Raw genomic sequence first — 24,126 nt, 5'->3', positions numbered from 1 at the left:
CAATTCAGGAGCATTAATTTTTGGATCTCGTTCACTTCAGTTTGTATTCTGTTATTTTTCAACTTTCCATCCAGAGTACAGCTTTTCTTAAATGCATATTAAAAATTCAAGTATAATATACAAATATATCTTCAAAACAGGCTAGACAGAGCTTGAGCTTTGCTGCCTATTGCTAATTGTCTTTAGAACAAAAAGAATAATGGCGGTGGTCATGGACCCTGGGGCAGATGTATGTGAACGGCGCTCACCTAGGGAAACTACCAAGCCATCCTGATACATGTGAACAAGCAAATCTTGCTAAATTTTAAAACTTTTATGTAACAGAAAATAATGTCTAGTATAGAGGTTGATAAAAATGTTTATTATTCTTGTCTAACAATATAAATGCTTGAACAGCTGTCTATCTATCATAATAATAATGCTGTGGATCAACTGGTCTTTGCTACCCCTCGAGTTTCATTGATAACAAAAGAAGAGCACCACTTTACATTTGGTGTTTGTTTGAACCCACACTTGCGTATTCTTTTGAGATGATGGTGACAATGTAGGACTGAGCTAGAATGGAGGATCTGTGATTCAAGCCAAGAAGACCCAAGAGTCCTTTAGACTAAGGCTGATACAAAGGTGCCAGTCTGAGAGGACCACATCTCTCCTTCCCTCGGTGGTCATATTCAGACAGGCCATGCTGCTTTGGCCCTGTGCAGACGATGAGCTGGCTAAGAGGAGAATCGAGAGTAGCTACAGGTTTACACACCGCCTGAAACGACAAATCTAGCACCACCAGGTTTGTTAATGGCACTAGTTATAATATTTGAAGATTACTATAATACGTGCCTTTCTCTCTCCTGCCTGTTCGGTGCTTTGCCTACAGATATAAAAACAGGACAAGTGCAGCAGCAGTTAATCCTGGCAGAGTGCTAAGAGTATGGGATTCAGGGGCATTTTGTTAAGGTCTAGAAAATAAAGAGTATGAAGGAGAGAACAGGGTCACCTGCAGACCCTAACACGACAAAACAGTTGTTAAGCTGGGAGCTGTGAGGGTCTTAGGGGTGTTTAGCTGTGTTTCTTGTCATTTTCATGTATGCGTACACCAACAAGGCACTCATTTGAAAGTTTCACGGGCCTTTCTGTTAAGACACTGCATTACGCCTAAACATATTAGCAGTACAACACACTACTTTTTGCAGGTTTTAGACATTGGGTACAGTGCTACAGTGGTCACCTCAGAGCATTGCAATTCCTGGCCTGGCCACTGTTAATCTTGTTTTTCTGGGGTCCTCTGGCCTCCTTCTACACAGTGATAGGCCATGTACAGTTTGTTTCTATCTTGCCTATACAGCTCATAGGGTGGGCTCTGTTTCCCATATTCATAAATCAGTCACATTATGGATATCGTTACTCGGCTCTTTTTGTTTTTCTTCGTTTCAAAGCTGTGTGGCCTACTTGTTATGTAACTATTAGACTTGAAATCATAAATGCCACTTCATTTTATTTCAGGCTTAACTATATAAACTCTAGTGGCAAGTATAAAGAGTAAAATGTAGAAAAAATGCCCATTGCCAGACGAAAAAGAAAGAAAGCAACTTACAGCTCCAAACGCCACGGACAGCATGGTCTGCATTCTGGCCTCCTCAATGGAACTGAGGACGCCTTTCTTGCTAAGGAGTGCCCTCCCAGCCAGTGTCCAAAAGCGAACGTGTTTAATACCAACTGAGACAAACTGAGTGTCTGAGTCCGGCCTGAACTCGGCCACAAAGATACGCTGGCAGTGGCCTGCCCTGCTGGCAATTTTGGCACCTTCAAAATAAAAAGAAAGACAAACACGTTTAAGGATGGTTTAAAATTGAGCTTCACTTCCCTGTGAAACAGAACTAAGCTCGTAGTTTCAAATTTCTATCATGCTATTGTGTTGATTTAAATCCAAATCCTATTATGTGATATCATCTACTGTTAAATTCTACTCTGTACTTCTAATATTTGTATACTGTATTGAGGATTTGTTCTGTTCTGTGTATTGTATTGTATTGTATTGACCCCCTTCTTTTTGACACCCACTGCACGCCCATCCTACCCTGAAAGGGGTCTCTCTTTGAACTGCCTTTCCTGAGGTTTCTTCCATTTTTTCCCTACAAGGGTTTTTTTGAGAGTCTTCATAGAGAGTCAAGGCTGGGGGGCTGTCAAGAGGCAGGCCAGTTAAAGCCCATTGCGGCACTTCTTGTGTGATTTTGGGCTATACAAGAATAAATTGTATTGTATTTAAAACTTGGCACTCAAATTGTCACCACAACTGAAAGCTTCCTTCTGGTCATTTCCTACATCGTGAGCTGTAAATGAGGAGAGAACTGGAAATTGAACAAAATCCATTTTCAGTTCAAGTCACATAAAACCCTGCAGGTTTCTGTTCAAATAATTGTCTCCCCATTTCTATATTTGATTATAATATAACAGAAAAGTCAGATGCTATGCAATAAACCAAGGATCTTTATGAAGTGTTGTCATGTGTTTAGATGCTGGGTCAGTGTAACGTTTCCCAGACTGTGTTTCAGACAAAGAGTTTTTGACCAAGAACAATGTGGTTGTGGCTTTGCACCGCATGTATTTGCCAGATTTCACTCCCCGTGACTTCATTTTATTCCTGAAATTAGTGAAGGAAAGAAGATTTGCTACCATGGAAAAAAACGGCAGAGCCTCCAGATGCAGCAACAAAAATGAGTTTCCGAGAATGGAAGAAGCGCTGGACAAGGGAATTGGAACTCAATGGGAGTGTTTTGAAAGCAACTTTAAAACAGATTTTTTATAATAAAGGTATTTTTACCATTTTTGCCCCCCTTCCCCCACCAATCTGTGATACTGTAAATTAAAAAGGCAAATGTAGAGCAATAAAGAAAGAACAACAACAGATTAAAAAGAGAATGAATCAACACAAGCTGCTGACCTCAACTCGGGACGTTGTGGGTCGGTGGGGGAGTACTTTGAAGACCTCCTCAATCCCACTAACATGCCTTTCAGTGAGGAAGCAGAGCCTGGGGACTCTGAGGTGGGCTCCCCCATCTCTGGTGCTGAGGTCACCGAGGTGGTCAAAAAACTCCTTTGTGGCAGGGCCCTGGGGGTGGATGACATACGCCCGGAGTTCCTTAAGGCTCTGGATGTTGTAGGACTGTCTTGGTTGACACGTCTCTGCAACATCGCATGGACATCAGGGACAGTGCCTCTGGATTGGCAGACCAGGGTGGTGATCCCCCTCTTTAAGAAGGGGGACCAAAGGGTGTGTTCCAACTACAGAGGGATCACACTCCTCAGCCTCCCTGGAAAAGTCTATTCGGGGGTTCTGGAGAGGAGGGTCCGTCAGATAGCCGAACTTCGGATTCAGGAGGAACAGTGTGGTTTTCGTCCTGTTCACAGAACAGTGGACCAGCTCTACACCCTTAGCAGGGTCCTGGAGGGTGCATGGGAGTTTGCCCAACCGGTCTACATGTGCTTTGTGGACTTGGAAAAAGGCATTTGACCGTGTCCCTCAGGGAGTATGGGGTACCAAGACTCCCTCATAAGAGCTGTTCGGTCCCTGTACAACCGGTGTCAGAGCTTGGTCCGCATTGCCGGCAGTAAGTCGAGCCCGTTTCCAGTGAGAGTTGGACTCTGCCAGGGCTGCCCTTTGTCACCGATTCTGTTCATAACTTTTATGGACAGAATTTCTAGGCGCAGCCAGGGTGTTGAAGGGGTCCGGTTTGGTGGACTCAGGATTGGGTCACTGCTTTTTGCAGATGATGTTGTCCTGTTTGCTTCATCAGGCCGTGATCTTCAGCTCTCTCTGGAACGGTTTGCAGCTGAGTGTGAAGCGGCTGGGATGAGAATCAGCACCTCCAAATCCGAGACCATAGTCCTCAGCCAGAAAAGGGTGGAGTGCCCTCTCAGGGTTGGGAGTGAGATCATGCCCCAAGTGGAGGAGTTCAAGTATCTCTGGGTCTTGTTCACGAGTGAGGGAAGAATGGAGCGTGAGATTGACAGGCGGGTTGGTGCGGCATTCGCAGTGATGCAGGCTCTGCATCGGTCAGTCGTGGTGAAAAAGGAGCTAAGCTGTAAGGCAAAGCTCTCAATTTACCAGTCGATCTACGCTCCTACCCTCACCTATGGTCATGAGCTATGGGTAGTGACCGAAAGAACGAGATCGCAAATACAAGCGGCTGAAATGAGTTTCCTCCGCAGGGTGTCTGGGCTTTCCCTTAAAGATAGGGTGAGAAGCTCAGTCATCCGGGAGGGGCTCAGAGTAGAGCCGCTGCTCCTCCGCATCGAGAGGAGTCAGATGAGGTGGCTTGGGCATCTGATCAGGATGCCTCCTAGACGCCTTCCTGGTGAGGTGTTCAGGGTACGTCCAACTGGGAGGAGGCCCCGGGGAAGACCCAGGACACGCTGGAGGGACTATGTCTCCCGGCTAGCCTGGGAACACCTTGGGATTCTCCCAGAAGAGCTGGAAGAAGTGGCTGGAGAGAGGGAAGTCTGGGCCTCTCTGCTCAAGCTGCTACCCCCACGACTCGACCTCGGATAAGCGGAAGAGGATGGATGGATGGATGGATGGATGGATGATTCAACACAAATTGAGCAATGCCTTCCCACCAATAGTGTGTTTAAATATGGCTTTCATATGCTGAATGCTGTTTTTAATCTGATGTTTTTTTTACTGTTTGGGTCAAACGTCCCATTAGTCGACTTTTTTTATTCTCTAAGCACTGGCCAGGATATGTGAGTCAAGGAAACATCAGTTTTGCACACCCCACATTCTTTCCTTTTCAGCAGATGGAGGGCATCAACCATCCACTTCAGCCAACAGGTAGACTTCTCCTTCTTTCAAACTCCAAACTCTTGAGGTGTGCAGCTCTCTGTCCAGCTTGTGATTCTGCTGGAAACTGAATGTTTGACATCAGGAGAAAATCCCACTTGTGGTAGCCAAACATCGCAGATCCAATAGCAGAGAAGGGTTTTTCATTGGGAGGCAAAGGAGTTACAAGAAAAGGCAATGCACAGAGACCACCAGTAAGTCCCACTGCACAGTGAGTCCCAAGTGGGTCCGTCCGGTTAGGCAGCAGCTTCTTCCTGCAGTGATGACACCCTGCCGGCACTCTCTGCTCAAACTACTGACGGGATGCAGCTTTTGAGGAGGCTAATAGGATAGTCAGAGTCCACTATGCCCAGAAGAGCTGAACCAGGATGAGGAGGAACACACAGAACATGAGAGAAGCAGCAATTTACAATTAAAGGAACTGTAACTGTGAGTGATGAAAAATGTTTTCTTTTGAAATATCGCCCATCATTCTGGGCTGCGGCAGCTAATACAACCGAGGTGCCCATGAGCACTGGACTGCTTGTGGCAAACGACTCCAGGAGCTCCATTTGGAACAAAATACCTCCAAGGTGAAATATCAGACCTCGCTATGGGGCTTAGAAGGCCAAACTCAAAGCAATAGCTGTAAAAGGTTTACCTTTCAAGTAACGAGCTGACTGTAAAGGGGTCCCAAACACACAAATGCAGTAGAACTGAAAGGCACAGACGATGGCTCACTTGACTAGGCAGAAGCCTTTCTGACTTTGTCCCAATTTGATACGTAGGACACCATCTCAGTACCACTAAAGTGATTTAGCTTTGACATGAGCGTTGTCTTTGGAGTCGGATTGTCAAGGGTGGTCACAGGAGGCCTTGCTGCAGAATCCTGTTCTAATGGTGATGGATATGCACATTAAAACTGCACTAAAAGCTAACATTTGTTTTATCCTTTTCTTCCTGAGTTTAGAGTGTGTTTTAGGCTAATTTTCAGAAAGTGTGTCGCCTCACTAGAATGGAAAACAAGCTATTTCTTTAGGGGTCCTGTTTGTGTCATCTATCTGCATTTAAGTTGCAGTGCATGTTGTTGTTGAGAACACACCTACCTTCCTGCCACTTCCAGATGGTGACCGTGTGCTCCAAGTCCAGTCCCACTGATAGCAGCAGTTTTCCCGTGGCACTGAAGCTGACCGAACAGACACCCTTGGCATGGAAGCACCTCAGCACAGACAGGGTTTGTTTGTTCATGGCGTCCCAGACATGAATGGAGGGGGAAGCAGCTGTAGAAATCAAATACTTCAGTGAAGGAGGGTAAAGCAGACAGTGGGACACCTGAACCACTTTGAAGATCTCAAGTGGGAAGCCTTCAATTACGTACACGATTTCTTTGCCAGAAATATTTTGTTACATCATAATCCAAAGACACAAAGTAGATGAACAGCAAAGAAAAATGACTACCAAATAAATATGAGCCAAACCAAACAAATGAAATCCAACTGCTTTGTTTTTCATAAGTTAAAGTACAAATGAAAAGTCATAAACCTGAAATGACACACACTCAAAAGGAAGATACAGTATAACGGCGCCTGTATATTATAAGAGAAAAAAAAAGAACGTCACTGGCACAATTGTGCTCTAAAACGTTGATCAAAATGTGGGGATAAACGTAAAAGGCTAGAAAAGAAAGACGCTTCGAAGGTGGAAATTCTCTAGAAAAGTGAGTCATCCAGCGGCATGATTACTGACCTAAGGTTGTATCTACAAGCTGTACATGGAAATTGATTTTTTAAAATAAATATCATTCAATACCGCCATTCTATATGAATGAAACAGAACATCTGAAAATGGAAATGGCACCTGTGTGCCCCACTGCTCTCCTGCTTTTCGGCCATGTGTTTGACACAGGTGGCATGAACCATCAAGCTTAAGAGACAACCTAACCTGCTCACATGTCCTGATGTCACATGTTCTCCAAGTCCCAACGCCATTGGTAGATACACAAAGTGAATGTGAGGAACAGGAGAGGAGCTGAGGTGTAGTGAGCTGAAGCCATAGTCAGAGAGCTGGGGCACAACACACAAGGATACGGTAGAGAACAGGACTGTGCACGGGACAGAAAGTTGTGCCATTGAGGGTCCCCAGCACTGGCATAGTGCACCTCTACAGGAGCAGTGAGTGTTTGCTTCTGCTGCCTCTTGGGTTCTCAGCACTTTTTAGTTAATCAGTTTATGGATTCTGAACAACATCCCAATAAGCCAAACACTGGTTGTTTGGAGGGCACCATCTTGGGATTCTGAGGACAGGGAGTGCGAGAGCACACTAGTCCAGAATGTTGTGGGTGCTGTCAACTGCACAAAAGCTGAGGAGACACCACGGTTGAAGTCCATAGGTCAAGCCTACCCTGTTTAGCTTCTTGTTAACCAGCGGTGTGTTTTGTGAGTGCTCCTTAAGTTTTCTTAAATATGTACATACTTCAACTTGACATGCTTTTGGTATTGCGCTATAAATGTTCAATTTTGAGAAAACACTCATGACTGTTACCAGGAAACAAACAAGATGCTTATGTATCTGTTGAATTAATGTAACAGTCATAAGCTCTGCGGCTAGCGTTGCTGCTGAAGTGTTGGCTTTATGACACACAAGAGCGGAAGGTAGTCGATGATTAGGCCTGCGTTTTGCTGTATCGTTTGGCCACGTGCTTTGTCAGTTTCTATTCGTGTGCTTAATGTTACGTGCTGTTGATATCCGACAGTATTATGTCTGTTTGGAAAGCTTTTGGAGAGGCTGCAAAAAAGATTTTATGGTTATTGAGACTCCTTAAATATTTAGGTGATGGGCTTAATGGGGGGACGGCTAATCTAATCAAACTGGATGTAAATGTTCATAATGTGCTGTTAAGCCCTTGAAGTACCCAGAGTCCTGTCCTGCATCACAGTAAGTGAGCACTGGTGAAAAGTAAGGGCTGGTGGCTCAGAAACAGGCTATTTATTAATGGCCGCAGGTTGGTGCGATGGTTTGCCTCAAATCCTGGTCCAGTCACAGTGTGGCACCTGCACCTGTAATTGTCTGCGGTGGTCTCCGGTTTTCCTCCCACAGCCCAAGGGAGGGCATGTTAGATTCATTGGCCCCATCGGAGTGTGTGTACGCCGAATAACAGACAGTCCAGGCTTAGCTCCTGCCTTGCCCCCAGTACTGCTGGAATAGCCTCTGGGCTCCCCACTGTTCCAAACTGGATTAAACACATTTTATAATGGACAGATGGGCGAGGTTTATGAAGTTATACACAGTATACATATGCTAAAAGTCAATGAGCTCTCAACACAGGTAAAGCAGTTTCTAATCGATGATGTTATCAGCCAATTGTTCAATGTAATTAAGCAACCATAAGTGAAAATATAAGAAATGGTGCTGAACAACAAACAACACTCAGGTAGTAAGTAGGTCTGAAAAACTTAACGGGCACAGAAGAAACAGGCTGACAGGCCTTACTGTATAATGTGAAAGCGTGTCGCCCATACAAAGGAACCTAATAAAGACCACCTGCCTGCACGCGCACTAATAGACGTGAATACGGCAGACGTACTGAAACACTGAAGTCATCTGTGAGGAGCAGCAAGTAACTTGTATCTTAGCTGTTTAACTCTTAGAATGACAAAAAACCTACTAAACGTGCACTGTGAAATAACATGACGGACAGGCGTCCTGTCCAGGGCTGTTTCATGCCTTGTGCCCCCAGAGACCCTGAAGAGGACTGACGGGGCTCGAGAATGTTATGTGGGAACGGTTTGTCTTTTCTTTTTCTCTCTATTTTTTGTTCCCAATCAGTCTTCTATCTGATCTTTGCACAGACTGTGAAATCTGAGACAATTTTTATAGAAAACAGTTATAGGGCAGCCAAGATGATGAAGGAGAGAGTTACGGGGCATACAGCAACACAAATCTGACAGAAATACCAGTGCAGTGCTTCTTCTGTTAAATTGCATACCTGACATGTCTGCAGAATCACCTGAAATATTAAAAAAGAAAGACCTTTGGAAGATCAATAGCATTTTTGCAATAGCAATCAGAGAGTGAGTTTGCTGCTGTATTTCTCTATACTGTATGACACATCAGTTTAACATTTCTGAGATGTAATAATAATAATCAACTGAGGCAAATAAAGATAAAAATTAAGATTTTCTCATGAAGTTCTAGTTTTTCTGCATTTTTTACACTAATTAAAAACTGTTGTTTAGTGACAAATAGTCATTGGAATAACTAACAGACATGTAAGCAGAAATGTATAAATAATATACTTATTGACTTATTAAAATGTATAAACAATGAAAGTACCTGCTTTAATCTCAAAATAATGAAGCCAAAGTAACATTACAGTAATGCATGAGTAAGGTATGAAGCAAAATGAAGAAAACTGATGTGTGGTCGTATCACGGGTACAGCAAAGCTCATTATGAGTATAAAATGACTTATACAGTATGTGTATATATATATATATATGTGTATTTATATATATATACATATATGTGTAATTATTGCACAAACATACCTACTTGCCCTGTTGCTACTACATTAGGAAATTTTGGATGCTGATTTATAGTCAGGCACAAGATGTCTTCAGTATGCTCCATGTAAAAACTCTGGGAAGCTGAGCACAAACAAGAGGAAAATGAGGTCAGGTACATCATGCAGGGTCATTTCTTATCATCCATGAACATGAGATCTGTTTTAGGCCAAAGAGAAGGCAATAAATAATATCACATGTGACATCAGACTTTAGTCTAACGTTTTTACTGCTCTTGCAGCTTAATAAAGTCAGCTCTTCGTAGTTCAGTTCCATGATATGGTTCAGCGTCTCTATGAGTCGGTAAGTCTGTGGTCCTGCCTTTCTACTTAATGTGAGCAAATCCAAAGGTGCTCCCAACATGCTTAGCAAATGTAGCACCACAAAGATCAAGCTGGAGCAGGGACTGTAACAGAGAGGCAGCCATCAATTCTACAACACTGACTGATCTGCGTTTGGTTTCCAGCATGCTTGGTTCAGGATCACACAAAGTTTTGCATCATTTCATGAAAAAGAAATATAATTCTGGTGTATCAGTAGTGCAGCTATGTGCCAAACCTGCACAGGCAAATCCACTGTTAGTCAGGCATTGAGCGAGTTGATTTTCACCATTTGATTTGTATTAATTACATTGAATGCCTTCTGCCCTTGTTAACTGTTAGCACTCTCAGGAAGCACTCTCTCTTGATTTGTGACCCAGTCGAGAGTACTGATAAGAGATGGAGTGTCACAAGTCGGGGCTGAACACAACGCTAAAGCCCCTCTTAGTCAGTGCATGGGGGCTTGGAGTTGGGTGGTGGCCAGTACTGAGTGCCATACAGGCACCAGGAAGAATGGTGGCAATCCCAAACATCCTGGTTGTTTTTTGCCAGTGAAACTTTTTTGACTATTTCCTTATATGATATGGTGTGGATACTATTAATGATTTCTTTATATATATACAGTATATATATAAATATCTGCGTTGCTCAAATGTCCAGTACTCATAAATGGAACTAAAGCATTGGTGCCTCTTATTTGGTGCACAGAAGTACATTGTTGAAGCCATTTGAACTGATAAGGCCCAACAGATGTCCACAGTAAAGGCACCCACTGGCCCGTTTGAAAAAGATACACACATTTTGCTGACTTCACCTCGCACCTTCGCATCATATCCCACCATTGTGGATTCTTAGGGATGGACTATTTCAGGATGGGATCACACCAGTCTAGCAGACATGGTTACAGGAGAGAAAGCTGTACTTTGTGACACACTAGTCCATTCCAGTATAAGAAAAAGAATAATAAATAATCATCATATTACAATCTGGCCATTTCCTGTATAGCCCGTTACAGTCATTTGTGATTTACTAGGCATTGCAAACTGATTTGTTTTTCTGGCCGACTGATGACATTTTGATTCAGTATTTTTTATTTTTTTTTACTTTGGCTTTGCTCCAGTTTGTGCCATTAGAAGTGGGTCCCTCTGTACTCCCCCTTACAACCAGCATGCTGGTTTAGTTCTTAAGCTAACACACTAAACTGTGGTGTTGCCTGCTCACGTATCTACCACCATTTTAACAGGAAGTAAACCTGACCACTTACCTGATGCCAGATTGAACACAATGCCAACTGAAGCCGTGTGGTAAATGATGTCAGCCCCGTCGTTTAAGTAATGGACATTATTACGACAGTCATTGCCTCTGTATCCAAATACCAGCTCCAGAACTAAATCCTGCAAAAAGGAAACCACAAATCCTGAGACATGGGGCTAAAGCTCAGAGTGTGCGTGAACGTCCTACGTTTCCAGGTCATGTTTAAATGTGCATTTATTTGGAGTTGTTGGTTTGATTTGGCAAAGCTGCGGCCTTCAAAGTGAGTGCTAAACGACTAAGTGTCACAGGAAGTGCTTAAGTAGAAGGCGTTTGTTTTTTACCTTCAACTATAAGCGACTCTAAAACATTTTATTTATAGGCCATTCATTTTTCTAAATATACAGTATATTATTCAACAACATTTAAATTAACAGTAAAAGTTTTGCCATCACACTGATAGCCACAGAACTATCATGACTGTGACAAAGTTAAAATAATAAAAAAACAACTTTTTCATTTTATTTCTTTACAGAGAATGACATGTTACAATAGAATAACATAAAATAAATAAAATCCACACACAGGCAGTTGTTTAAAACAGAGTATTGGACAAATGCTGTCAGTGATTGTTTTAAATATTGTCCTTGCTGGTTTTCATTTCTAGTACCGTTTTTTAAGTTAAGTCAGACGCACTACTCACCTCAATTGGCCTTTTCTTTTTGCCCACATTATTTGTTTGAAGCTTTTCAGGCTGCGGCAGGGCCCTACTTACAGGTGGTCTGAAACAGAGAACTGTGAATAAGAAAAGCTGGTCCATCACCTGCTCTTCACTAGAACAGACAAGCCAGAGTCTCTGTCTTCAACAGCCACATAGAACTACAACATTCTTTGGTATTGTGAACTTATCATGCACTTCCCATACCCTCCTTTGGAGGATTTCCCAGACTCATTCACAGCAGAAGTAGGTTTGAAGTCACTTCTGTGGAAAACAAAAGTGAGTACAGGACAAAATACCAGTAGAGTTTCATAGAATCACATGTCAGACAGGGGAAACAAACATAATGGGCACCTCTGGTTATTGTACTGCATGCTACTTTCTTTTGAGGGAGTAATAAACCACCTTAATAAAAGAACAAGTGTCCATGTGTCTGACTGGTGGCTATGTCTCTGTCATTCCAACAGATGGCACGTCACAAACATTTTAGTAAAATAATACATTGCAGTTGTCATTCCAACAGATGGCGCATCATAGACATATTTAGCAATAAAGTGCAGGGCATCAGGCACTCTTTCATTAGTGAAGCGATTGTATTTTGGGGCATGAAAGGAAGACTGTTTGGTCCTTAGTTATTATAGACAGAAAATCAGTTATTTGAGTATTTCCCTACAGCTGTCTATTTTAAATACAAATGAATACTAAAACAGAGTAAAAAGTAAAAAAGTAAAACATAATAAAATGTAATAAAAAGTAAATAAAAATTAAATTACATTAATGCCTCATCAAAAACAATATTATAAATTACTTTATATATAAATGTCGCTTTTTTGCATTTCTGCTCGCATATTGTTCGGGATATTTTTTTCTTTTTTTGTTTATTGAATGATTCTCTTTGTTCTTGATTTTTATTATATGCAGCTCATTTTTTGTTCATTTTCTTTTTTCAACATTCATTCTCAGTTTTTGTCGCTGTTATTCTATCACAATCTAATATTCAACATTCTTGAATAGATGATTTGCTTTTCTGCCTTGCCATTATAATCAGTTGTGTTGAAGGGCGAGTTAGCACTGAGAGTGTCACGGGATGGTACGGAGAGCGGATGTGCGCAGTAGGAGTCACGATTGGGCGAGCGATGTGGAGGGGAGTGAAGACAGAATATTGTGGACACAACAGAAAACTTTTTTAAAATAAAAGAAATATAATAATAATAATTCTGACTCTCACTGAATCTGCATGGGGTATATTTTTTTCCTGATTTAATCCTCATTTATACCACCTCCTCTTTACATAATTAACAAAGATCTACACAGTCTTTTCTACTTGTGTTTTATGATGTGTGTGTTTTTGAATTCTTCAGTATAGTAATTTCATCATTACATATTAGATTGTTGATTACTGAAAGTTTTAGAGCACACAAAATGTTTCTTTCAGTTCATTGCAAGGAATATGGCAGTCACTGCAGAGTTATGATTTATTTGCAGTAAATAGTTACAGGCAGCAATGCGATCCGTTTTTGTCCATTTTAAAGTTCCACTGGGTGTGAAGTTGTGGAGCCCATTATCAATAGGAATGAATGGCTGCCCAAACGCGTCTGATAAGGTACAGATAGGTGTGGGCACAAAACCTTGGGTCTCATGTATAACACCAGAATTTACACTAAAACATGGTGTATGGACAAAAGTAGAAATGTGCATATGCACAAAAAAATCCAGATGCATAAAACTATGCGCAAGCCAAGTTCCACTCTCTTCCACTTTATAAATCTGAATGAACATGGAATTTAATGCACATGCATGAGCCTTATCCTGACTGCTCAAAGAATTTTGGATATTTGAATATGCAAATTAATATAAATAGCCCCTTCTGTTCAGTGTTTTGTTAAAAGACAATGGCAAAAGCATGTGTAAAAAAGAAGAATTTAGGTGAATGCGAAGTGGAGGAAAAGTAGTGGTATAAGCAACAAAAGGGATTTTGATCAATTGATACAAAGTGGTGGAGACACTCAAAAGTTCAAGGTCAGACAGTCGCCACAAAGTGCCCGAAATAAAAAAGAAGTGGTCAGATATCAAACTCAACGTGAAAAGCAAGTCCTAGCCCACCATCTGTTTATTCTGTTTCAGACAATATTATAAAAGCTGTCCCCCGTGTGGAGGACACGACTCCAGGCGGTGATGGTGCTGCTGTACCCAGCACATCCTTAGGCTCTGGCTGCACAAATACACCTCTGCCTCAGAAACTGCTTGGTGACCATCTGGCTGTGTACTGACGGACGCTGTTCAGGAGTCACAAAATTCAATAGTGGATGCTGTAAGACATGTGCCCAATGAACTAAGGAATATAAGGGCTGTACTGTTCTATGTGATAATGACCACAAATTAAATTAATTGGTTATAAAATAAATGCTGCATCTGATTACCTGTTTTTATATTCTGCTAATCACAATTAAACAAAGTTGTAACGCTGTCTGATTTGGTTGATCATTTAAAGGATCAGGGTCAGGTTCATCATAGCGCATCTCTTCAGGTAAGGGCAAGCCACGATTGTGTGCCATATTTTGAAGCATGCTACATGCTTGTACAATACAACACACTTTATGTGCACAATAGAGCAGCATATTAATAGAGTGGAAATGTGTTCTATTTACATAAGCAAATTCATTCTCTGAAGGCACCTTTATAGGGTAGCATCGACACCAAACGCCACAAAGGATCAGTTCTTTGCTCTTTACATGGCTCTTTGAGGTGACTCACTATCCTTAAGAGGACTGCTTGCCTTTTGACACATTAGTTGGACAAAGCACCTGTGACTGTGCAGAGTTGCCGTTTTTATAGGCTTTCCTGCTATAGATGATGTAATGCCAGCTTATTCTTTTGGTGAATCATCCCTGGCTGATGTAACTTGTCCAGTGCCACTGTAATAGCAATGTGTATGTAGCTGACCGCTCCGATTACATTTGGAAAATCTGATGTTGTTGCGAATTGCATTTTGATGCCAGTTCAACCACAGCGTAAGGAAATCTTCTATATCTGGTTGATAAGTTGATAATCCTATACAGCTGGCATGGCGTGACACAGTGATGAATGAGAAATACCTGAATGGTCAGCCAGTTCAAGTTGAAAAGCTCCTGTGGCTAAAAACCCAAGAGTGGACAAAACTTGCAAAGGAGCAGGTAGAGCTCCAATAGAATAGCTATTGGAAATCAAAATCAACTTAGAATAGAGTCATCATCATCTATAAATACGCACTCTTCAATCTGCGATGACTTCTAAGAACACTAAAGCAGCTAAGGTGGTTAGAATAGTTTGGCCATTCAGTGCACCATTATATTCTTACAGAATAATTACAATCAAGTGGATTGAATTTGTAAATGATATGCAATTAATTTCAGTGTATCTGATAAAGCCCGCGTCATGGATGTGAATCTAAAATAAGAAAGGGAAACTGCACAGTAACAGTAGCACTGCTTTTGACACTGGGTGCCACCCATTTGCAAAACCAAGCAGAAACTTGCGTACGCATGGTGTGAGGCTGCCGTGAAAATGTGCATGGCTTTAAACCAAGTTTTTATACATCTTAAAGTGTGCTTGGAAATGGGCATACACAATGTTATTGGAAACGTGAGGGGCACGCTGCAACTAAACTTGTACATATGAACATTAATGACAACAAACACACTTAGCTTTCTACACACAGATGTCTTGCTTTGCATTTAATATTAAAAGACCATTTACACCAGACGCACATTATGTGTGAGAACAAGTGTGTAACACAGGACTGCACAACTTTTAGGTACCCTTGATCTTTATATACATTTTGTCTTTGATGTTTATTATTTTGTCTATGTAAATTTAAAAAAATACTAAAATTAAATGATTATAGAGAAGTTGGTTTAATTTAGACTTATAAAGGTTTCCCAGGTCATTGGAGGTCATTGGGTGGGACTCACAAGTACTGGGAGAACTGCTAATTTGGGTCTCTACTATAGTATGGGGAGCTGGCACAGTAACCTGGCACCACTAGGGGGAGTTATTCTGGGACGCCAACAGGCCTTTGAATGGTGGCTGTGGAGTACTTACAGTACAAAGCGTTAGCCAGAGGTGTTCCGGAACATGAATTTGTGTCTTTTGGACTGATGAGGAGATCTGACTTTCAAAGTGTTAAATTTCACTTGAACACCCTACAAAGTTGGAGCTCCAAATTCTACCTGAGGTGTCCGAATTGTGATATAATGCTGAGCTTTTACCTTTGTAATTGTATAAAATGACAATATAATCTGGTCAGATACAAGTGTCATTTATGGTCAAACTGCACTTGAAGTAATGTGGTACACCTTTAAAATGTTTATTTACTGTTTATTTTCACAAAATAAATACAGTTAATGGTGAATTGCTTTTTTGCAGACCCAATAACAAATCAACACTAACTGAAGTAAAAAGTTCTGAAGTCCAAAGGTGAAACATCACAAGTTGGGGTTTTGAAGACTTGGAAAGCAGACAAACGCAGTACGAAAAGCCCCCTTCAATCAGTATACAGTGGGCTTGGAGGATAAAACTTTTATAGTCAATTTATAATAATTTTACAATTTAATGCAAGTATATACTTATATGAAGTTATAGCAATGAATTATTAGACATAAGGGTAAGGATTGAATGTAACTAAAGGAGTAACTAAATGTTGTTTAAAGCTTAGGTATCTGTGGCTTTTGCTTCATCTTAGAGGAGCCACCAAAGTAATTATCATGTGTAATGAACACCCCTTTAGAAAGTGAGGATAAACTAATGGGAAAACCCAAGGATCCCTCATATGAAATTATGATAAGATCAGTGGTAAAATGCACAAAAAGCCCCCATTATCAAGGCAGTGTTCAGAACAATGGGAGAATCGACATGTATACAAAATTACTGGTGACTGTAGTTGGTTGGTTAAGATGATAATATTCTGCATATTAAGAGTTAGATATGTGATACATTAGATATGGTAATAGGAAAGTATAAAAGAGAATGAATTGTTTAATTAATTGCTCCCTCCATGGACTGAGACATTTGTGCATGTCTTTAAGCAAGTAAAGAATTGTTCTGCATTCTCATCTGGGCTCAGTGACTGCCTTCTTTGAAGATAGAAGAAGTTTTTTTTTCCACAACAGGAGTTGTGAGGTGATCAGTAATGAGGGCTGTGCAGGGTGGAGGAGGGAAGAGAGGCTAGAAGTGAGGCCAGAGGTGAGGAGAGAGAAAATAAAAGTGTAAGGTGGTAACAGCAGGCATAGGGGACAAGTGAAGCGGCCACCCTGTGAGCTGTGCTGGGGTATCCCATGTTTTCAGTCGTAGTCTCTGATATGTTCCTCCATTTATGCAGTTTGCCTGTCTTTTTCTTTTTAGTTCACTGGTTTTCTAAATGTGAAATGTTTTCATGTTCTGAGTCACTTAAGAACCCCTTTTGTCTTCATTTAGGCCACTGCTGTGCTGCTATGGCAGGACACATTTGGTAATTCTCGCGTTGAAACACAAATCTCCAGGTTCATTTTCCTGGTATTTACACAGTATTCCTGTTTATTGTGCCGCACTTTTCTGTGTTTTGTTCCTCACAATATTGCTCATACATCTTACTAAAATGGATCCCTGTAACATGAAGCTACAACCACCATAGTTTGCACTGAAGATGATGTGATCTGGCTGGTACTGAGAGTTTGATTTCTACAGCATTATAAGTTTATCATCCAGATTAAAAACATTTTGTCAAAAAAATGCTTTATCCACAAGGTAATATTCTGTAAAGATATTTTTTGCTGTGAGGCTTGCTTTCTTGCTTCTTTCCTTTAGAGAAGGCTCTCGATATAGAATGCCTCAAAAAAGTTTAATCCTCCTTCATTTGTTGGTCATTTAAGTTTGGAGGGAAGGTAAGACATTGCCATTGTGGTCATATATTTTCTATTTCTGTACAATGGACTGCACTGAGTTTCGATAGATGTTCAGACCTGTTGGAATGGCTTTATGCTTATCTATAATCAGATCTTTAACCTAAAATGCTGTTCAGTCATTATTTTGAAAATACCTACCATTTTGTGGTACCTTACAGTGACAGGGGCATTCTTAAATAGTAATTTCTCAAACACTCATTAGTCCTAAAAGGGACGTGGCACCTGTCACTTTTTGACTATTCGACTGTAATTGGCTGGCCGTCACTTAGATACAACGCGCCTCACACGCTACCAGAGTACAGTGAAAATCATACTTGCTTGTGCTAATTAACATACAACACGTTGCGACTCTCCAGCTCCATGATCAGTGAGCTTAATGTCCCAACCTCCAAACTTGTGCCTAAGACAATTGTCTGGTTCACCTACAATTCCCTTAAAAAGAAGAATTAAACTGCAGGCAGCAGTGTAAATAACAATGCAGGCACAACAGGAGCTGTTAATTCACTTCCATTAACTTACTTCCCCTATACTTATTATTAATATCAATTCAGTACATACAACAACAAAAAATTACTAAATTTATTAGAAAGGTAAACTGAGCCTGAAACAGAATATCCACAAGATAACGCCGATTACAATGAGCTGGCATTAATGTCATATGCAAGAAGCCAGAAGTTTCAAGGTATGGTAGTGATACTCACTCGGCAGAAAGTGGCAACATGTTGCATGTTGATTAGCACACGCAAGCAGGAATTATTCAGGACTCTGTACAATGAACAATAAAGACCCCATAAAGTAGCCCCTGATTAATAAACCGCTTGAGCTGAAAAGCAGCAGAGCAGCTGAGATATCTACGAGAATGGGAAATACCAACTCTGTGATTTAAAACAATACCGACTTTGGTATCAAGTCTCCAGTCATATTTCAGTAACTCTTCAGAAGGTCGTCTCTAACCACTGACGGATTATTTTGAGAATTCTAACTAATCCATAAATGTATGAACTGCTTTTTCAAATCATCAGAGATTATCCTACTTTAAACCAAAGCAACAGAGAGTTATACTATAAAAAGCATGAATTCCTTGATTTTCTTCTGAATTGCAATGCAAAAATTGTAAATGAAAGTACAATATGCTGCACTCAGGCAGTATGCACCAATACAGGACATTATCCTTGGAAACAAAAGATTTACAAATAATCTGAATATTAAAGAACCAAAACAGGAGAATAAAGATCATATAAAAAACATTTTTTTAGAGTAATAAACAAAAAAACTTCATTGAAAGCTTACTCCTATCTAGTATGGTAGATTGGATTTCTTTTCAAAACTTTAATTAATAAACTGTAGGAAAATAATGCATGCAAATGGTATATGTAGATGTATACGAATATATAAAGCAGGCAAAGTGAAAACAGGTTTTGAGCTGTACAGTATACTGCACATTTGTAAAAGACGTGACTCATGATTGGGTGCTGGATTTACCTGGATCCTCTTATTGTAGCAGCAGGCAATTGAGAAGAGAAATTGATTAGCATTGGTACAGCAGAGGGGTATGAGTCAGGATGCAGCCTAAAGGTGAGGTCTGCAAAATGAGCCATGAGGATGACAGCGTGAAGTGAAAACCTCACACATGGGAGCAAAGGGAAATCTGAGTGAAAGGCCTTGACCTTACGTTAGCCGCTACATAACAGAGAGTAGGGTAAGGCCATATGTTGTGTGGCTGGCATCATCTACAGTTTTGTTCAGCAGCAAATGTCAAACACCACAATGGAGTGGAGAATGAACTTGAGTTTAAGCAAAACACACTTTTAAGAGTGAAATTTTAGTTAATTATTAATAAAGAAACCTTGTCCATTTTTTCACATTCTGATTTTTTTTAAAACATATACAAGTTACAGTTGACATGCATATAAAACATTGTTAAATCAGGTGATTTGTCTACTTCTGCCTTTCTAAAAATCGAATCCAAGAATTTCTTAAAAACCGTCAGATGATACGCAAATAAACACCCGGTGCTATGTAGTTGCTGAATTCTTGCACACTAATTCATTGCTAGTCATAAGAAAACATCAATTATATTAATGAAATAATTTGTTATTATACCCAAAAGGCAATGTTAAGACAAGTCATTACTTTTATTTACTTCCATGGATGTATTCTAACTGAAGAACGTGCCTTATGTCAATGCCAATGTCAATTTATTTATATAGCACTTTTAAAACAACATAGGAATGCTGTGACCAAAGTGCTTTACAATAATAGAATAAAAGAAAACATGCAAATAACATAAACAGAAATAAAATAAATGAACATAAATAAAATAAATAATAAATAGAATAATGTTACATAATCACAATGAGGAAACCATCAGTATTACTGAAGGTCACGGAATGCAAGTGAATAGAAATGAGTCTTTAATCTCGTTTTGAACAGTTCAATTGTAGACGACTCCTATATGTGATGAGGTAAAGAGTTTCACAGGCGAGAAGCAGCAGCTGCAAAAGGCTCTGTCCCCCTTAGTTTTACACTTGGTACGAGGGACAACAAGAGACAACTGACCAGAAGATCTAAGCACTCTAGATGGCTGGTGTAAAGCACACAATTCGGATAAACAGACAGGAGCAAGCCCATGTAAAGACTGAAAAACTAGCAACAAGATTTTAAAATCAATTCGAAAACTGACAGGCAGCCAGTGTAAAAAAACTAATATTGGAGAAACAGAGTCATACTTTCTTGCCCCAACCAGGAAGCGAGCGGCAGCATTCTGGACCAACTGTAACCTGTGTATCAGGGATTTGCTAATCCCAGAATACAGCGAGTTGCAGTAATCGAGGTGAGAAAAAATAAAAGCATGAGTAGCTTTCTCAAGATCCCTAGATGATACAAAAAGGCTTGAAGCCCCTACAGATTAAGTGATTATCCTTTAAACTGCTAGACATTTGTAATAATTACAAAAGTTATTATTAATCAATTTCCAATATCTTTCTTTCTGTATGATTATATTATCATACCATCAATTTACAAAACTCCATGTCAGATGGGGCCTACCTAAGCAAGTACCTGGCACTAGAAAAGATCTCACCCTGGTTGGAACATGAGCCCACATTGGGGTTCATCCACATTCCCACATACGTGACCAATTTGGAAGCATCAGCTGACATAGCTTGCCCATCCTTTGAACACTGCAGTAAACCAACAATGTAGAGACTCCCTGAATGGAATCTGACCAAGTCACTGGGATTCCAGTTAGCTAAGAACTTCAAATTAATGATTATTTGTGAGAATCAAATGTCGCACCAACCATTTATGTGTGAATAACACACTACAAAAATGACAAGCTACTCAACAAAAGCTGTGTACATTGTTCTGGATTAATAAGATGTCAGAGTAAACTGCTACATACGAGTTTTTGCCCCAACATTTTATAGAATCAAATGCAATTTGGAAGTTGCTGTTTATGTTAGAACCCTTTGCCAAAAAATGACTAAATACTTTGTTGTACATTATCCATTTTAAGTCCTATAGCCAAAAAGTCCCTACACAATGCATCGGTATCAATGCCTCCTGTTTCCTCTAGCCTGGCCCTGCTGTATATTTAGTGTCATAGATGGTCGCCTATCATACTGGGTGGTTATTATTTAACCCTATTTTTCTGGTTAAAAGGGTAAACCTATTATTTTGCTTTGTCTTTTCTGTCTGTATCTACATATTGAACACACACTTTAGTTTATCAGGGAATACTTGACTGGCAAGGAATTATTTATATTGGTTTTTACACATACAATGTAATACAATATTTTCCAGAACACTAGATCTTAGTATCTTAAAATTGGTAAGCGATGTACTGTGTGGTGCAGAAATTATAAAGAAAAAAAGATCAACAAAATAAACAAACTTAAAATTTAGAAGTACAAAAGTTATACATATACTGTATCAGAATATTTTACATACTGATAATAGAAATGTAAATATAATTGTAAGGATGGTCTTTAAAAAAATCATAACGCCGATTTTTAACACAATCTTACCTTACAACGCCCTGCCTTCAGAGGAAGCAAAAGAAAGTGCAGCAGAAAGAATCAGAAATGACAGAACTCAGAAACAAAATCTGGAAATTGGAAAGGCAGCATTAACAGTGAGGAAAGACAGCTGTAGAATACAACACAAGGTACACAAGAAGGTTTTCAGATGTCACCAATTATTAAACATTTTTGATGGGTATAAATAAAAAGAGCGTAGCCCTATGCGTTCATTGCAGAAGATCACTTCAACCCCAGGCATGTTATTGATGCTGATTGATCCTTGAGCAGGAGATGCTGTTCACATGGAGGAAGTCTACACAATAACTGCTTGCATACAAAGACAAAGGGCTACACATTCAAGGGGCCCTCATACCAAACTTTCCTCACAAGTACCATGGCTCAGTCAGCCCCAGCACTGCAACAGCCCAGACGGCTCTGTATGTTGTAAATTTGTCCATAAAAAGGGCAGACAGCACAGGTCACCACTCGATAAACTCTGACATTTAAATCAGAACGTCTTACAAATGTTTGCTTAAATGAAGCCGATATATTGTATAATTATTATTTAATTATTTTTAATAACTTAAAGAAATATTTGCCCAATTTGGCCTTGCTGTTGAAATTCTGCAAGGAGATTTCAGGTGAGCAGATATCGCTGTAAGTTAAAGAGTATTTATGAACACACACTACTCTCTGCCTTTCAGAAACAATTTATTTTTAGAGACAAGGTGATCAGCCAAGACCTAAACAGACTAAATACATTTTGTAATGTTAAAAAAATACATCTTCAATGAAATCCAAAAACTTATAAACGTTTGATTCAAATGTGTGAATCACACCCTGCTTTAATAAAATCTACAGTTACTCGAGGAATGTAGTACCATCAAATCTAAAAACATGTTACCTCTGACACTTCTTATATTTAAAGTCTTAAGACCCCATTGCTCATACATTTTGAAGCTATGTTACTAATTGCAATGTTTTATGTTATCCTTATCTTTTCACTATTTTTCAACTTTAACTCTGTCATGGAACACAGATGTGTGCAGAAAGGCAAACATCTGAAATTAGGAACGAAACAAACATCTGTTATCTTGTCCATTGTATCTTCTTTACACCCTCAGTGGTCACTTTATTAGCTACATCTATCTAGTATTGTGTAGAATCCTGAATTCTTTCCACCAATGGATTCAGTGAGATGCTGCAAATGCCACTTAGGGATTTTGGTCCTTGCTTATTAAACAGCATCATGAAACTTCTCAAGATTTTCATCCTCCCACACATTCACGCTGTGGCATTTTTTCTTCATTGTCATTTGTATTATTTCTTGTTAAGACAGGGATATCACTTGATGCCACCTTTGTAGTGTTATTTAGATTCTTGAACACTGCAGAGGTAGCCCTGTTTTTTATACAATAGTTACATCACCATTTATTTAAGAAAGTGGCACAGGACACTTGCTATCCTAGTTTTGTGATAACTTGTGTTTTTCATACAATGGTAAATCCAACAGTAAAGGCAGTTTGAAAATTACACGGTAACTGCAATGGATAGAAGCTGATGTAATATAACACGTAAGATGTTGGCTCAGTATGGAAGTGAAAACAGCCTGACTCACTTCAAAGTCTACAAATGGGTAGAAAAGTTCAAAGCAGGAAGAGCAAGTGTCGCCAATGAAGCTCGATCTGGCTGACCATCAACACTGTCCACAAAAGCCCACATCGACACTGCAGACAAATTCATCAGAGGAGATGTTGCTGCACATTTGCCATGGTTCTGCACATGCCATAGTGCTTGATGACTTGAGGTACTGTAAAGTTTGTGCAAGATGGGTACCCAACCAGCTTACTGATCTGCACGAGTCAACATTCTTGAGTGAATTTCAGCAGGTTTCACTCCCTCTGTTCAAAGAAGTCACACTATGGCATGTTGTTCAACAATGGTTCAATCTCTCAGTGGAGCTTTCATGTACATTTGACCTTGGCTTCAACTAGATTATCAGCAGAGTATTGTGCACTGCATACTAAAACTTCCCAAAAGCCATCATAAAAATTTTGTATTGACTCAGTTTCTATCCATTGTGGTTGCCATGTGATTTTCTAATTGCCTTTACCTTTTGATATATCCTTGTATTTATTTTGTAAAACACTTCTTTGTTAGGTACCATTTTGAGAAATTTGCTTTTGTTCAGTGCTTTCAACTTCTTGACTACAAATCTTTCTTTTCTGTTCTGTTGGAGGCCTGAAGGTTGACCTTCTTCTGTATCAGCCTCTGCCTGCTTAAACTGCTACTGTTATCTGGTGTCTTCTTTTAAAGTGAATCGCTTGGCTAGTGAATTCAAAACAAATATAGTCTCATCTTCCTTATCCTAGCTGACAGGAGTGGGACTCGGGCAGCATGGACCTCTGCTGTGGTAGCCCATCAGCTTTGAAGTCTGATGTGTTGTGTGTTAAGAGATGCTCTTCTGCACTCCTCTCTGAATGTTTGTGAGTCAAACGAGTCCGGCCATTTTTCCTCTGACCT

At 40.0% G+C, this 24,126-nt stretch overlaps 1 protein-coding gene across 11 annotated transcripts in view; it reads right to left on the bottom strand.

Moving 5' to 3' along the window:
- eml5 (EMAP like 5) overlaps window positions 1-24,126 on the bottom strand; it is a 311,453-nt gene that overhangs the window by 20,131 nt on the left and 267,196 nt on the right. The window contains exons 28-35 of one of the 11 annotated variants that reach the window (XM_039742320.1): window positions 21,610-21,624; window positions 19,064-19,072; window positions 11,649-11,727; window positions 10,959-11,088; window positions 9,360-9,458; window positions 8,799-8,819; window positions 5,920-6,093; window positions 1,589-1,797 (exon numbers count right to left, since the gene is read on the bottom strand). In XM_039742320.1, the coding sequence (XP_039598254.1) occupies window positions 1,589-1,797; window positions 5,920-6,093; window positions 8,799-8,819; window positions 9,360-9,458; window positions 10,959-11,088; window positions 11,649-11,727; window positions 19,064-19,072; window positions 21,610-21,624 (736 nt within the window). Of the gene's footprint in view, window positions 1-1,588; window positions 1,798-5,919; window positions 6,094-7,661; window positions 8,820-9,359; window positions 9,459-10,958; window positions 11,089-11,648; window positions 11,741-19,063; window positions 19,073-21,609; window positions 21,690-24,126 lie in introns of those variants that run through there. The other 10 variants (XM_039742322.1, XM_039742321.1, XM_039742327.1 and 7 more) reach the window with 10 other exon arrangements.

The sequence above is a fragment of the Polypterus senegalus genome, chromosome 18 (genome assembly GCF_016835505.1).
Source record: "Polypterus senegalus isolate Bchr_013 chromosome 18, ASM1683550v1, whole genome shotgun sequence".
NCBI lineage: Eukaryota > Metazoa > Chordata > Cladistia > Polypteriformes > Polypteridae > Polypterus > Polypterus senegalus.
Note: the sequence above shows the minus strand (reverse complement) of the source record. Positions and strands in the feature narration are given on the sequence as shown.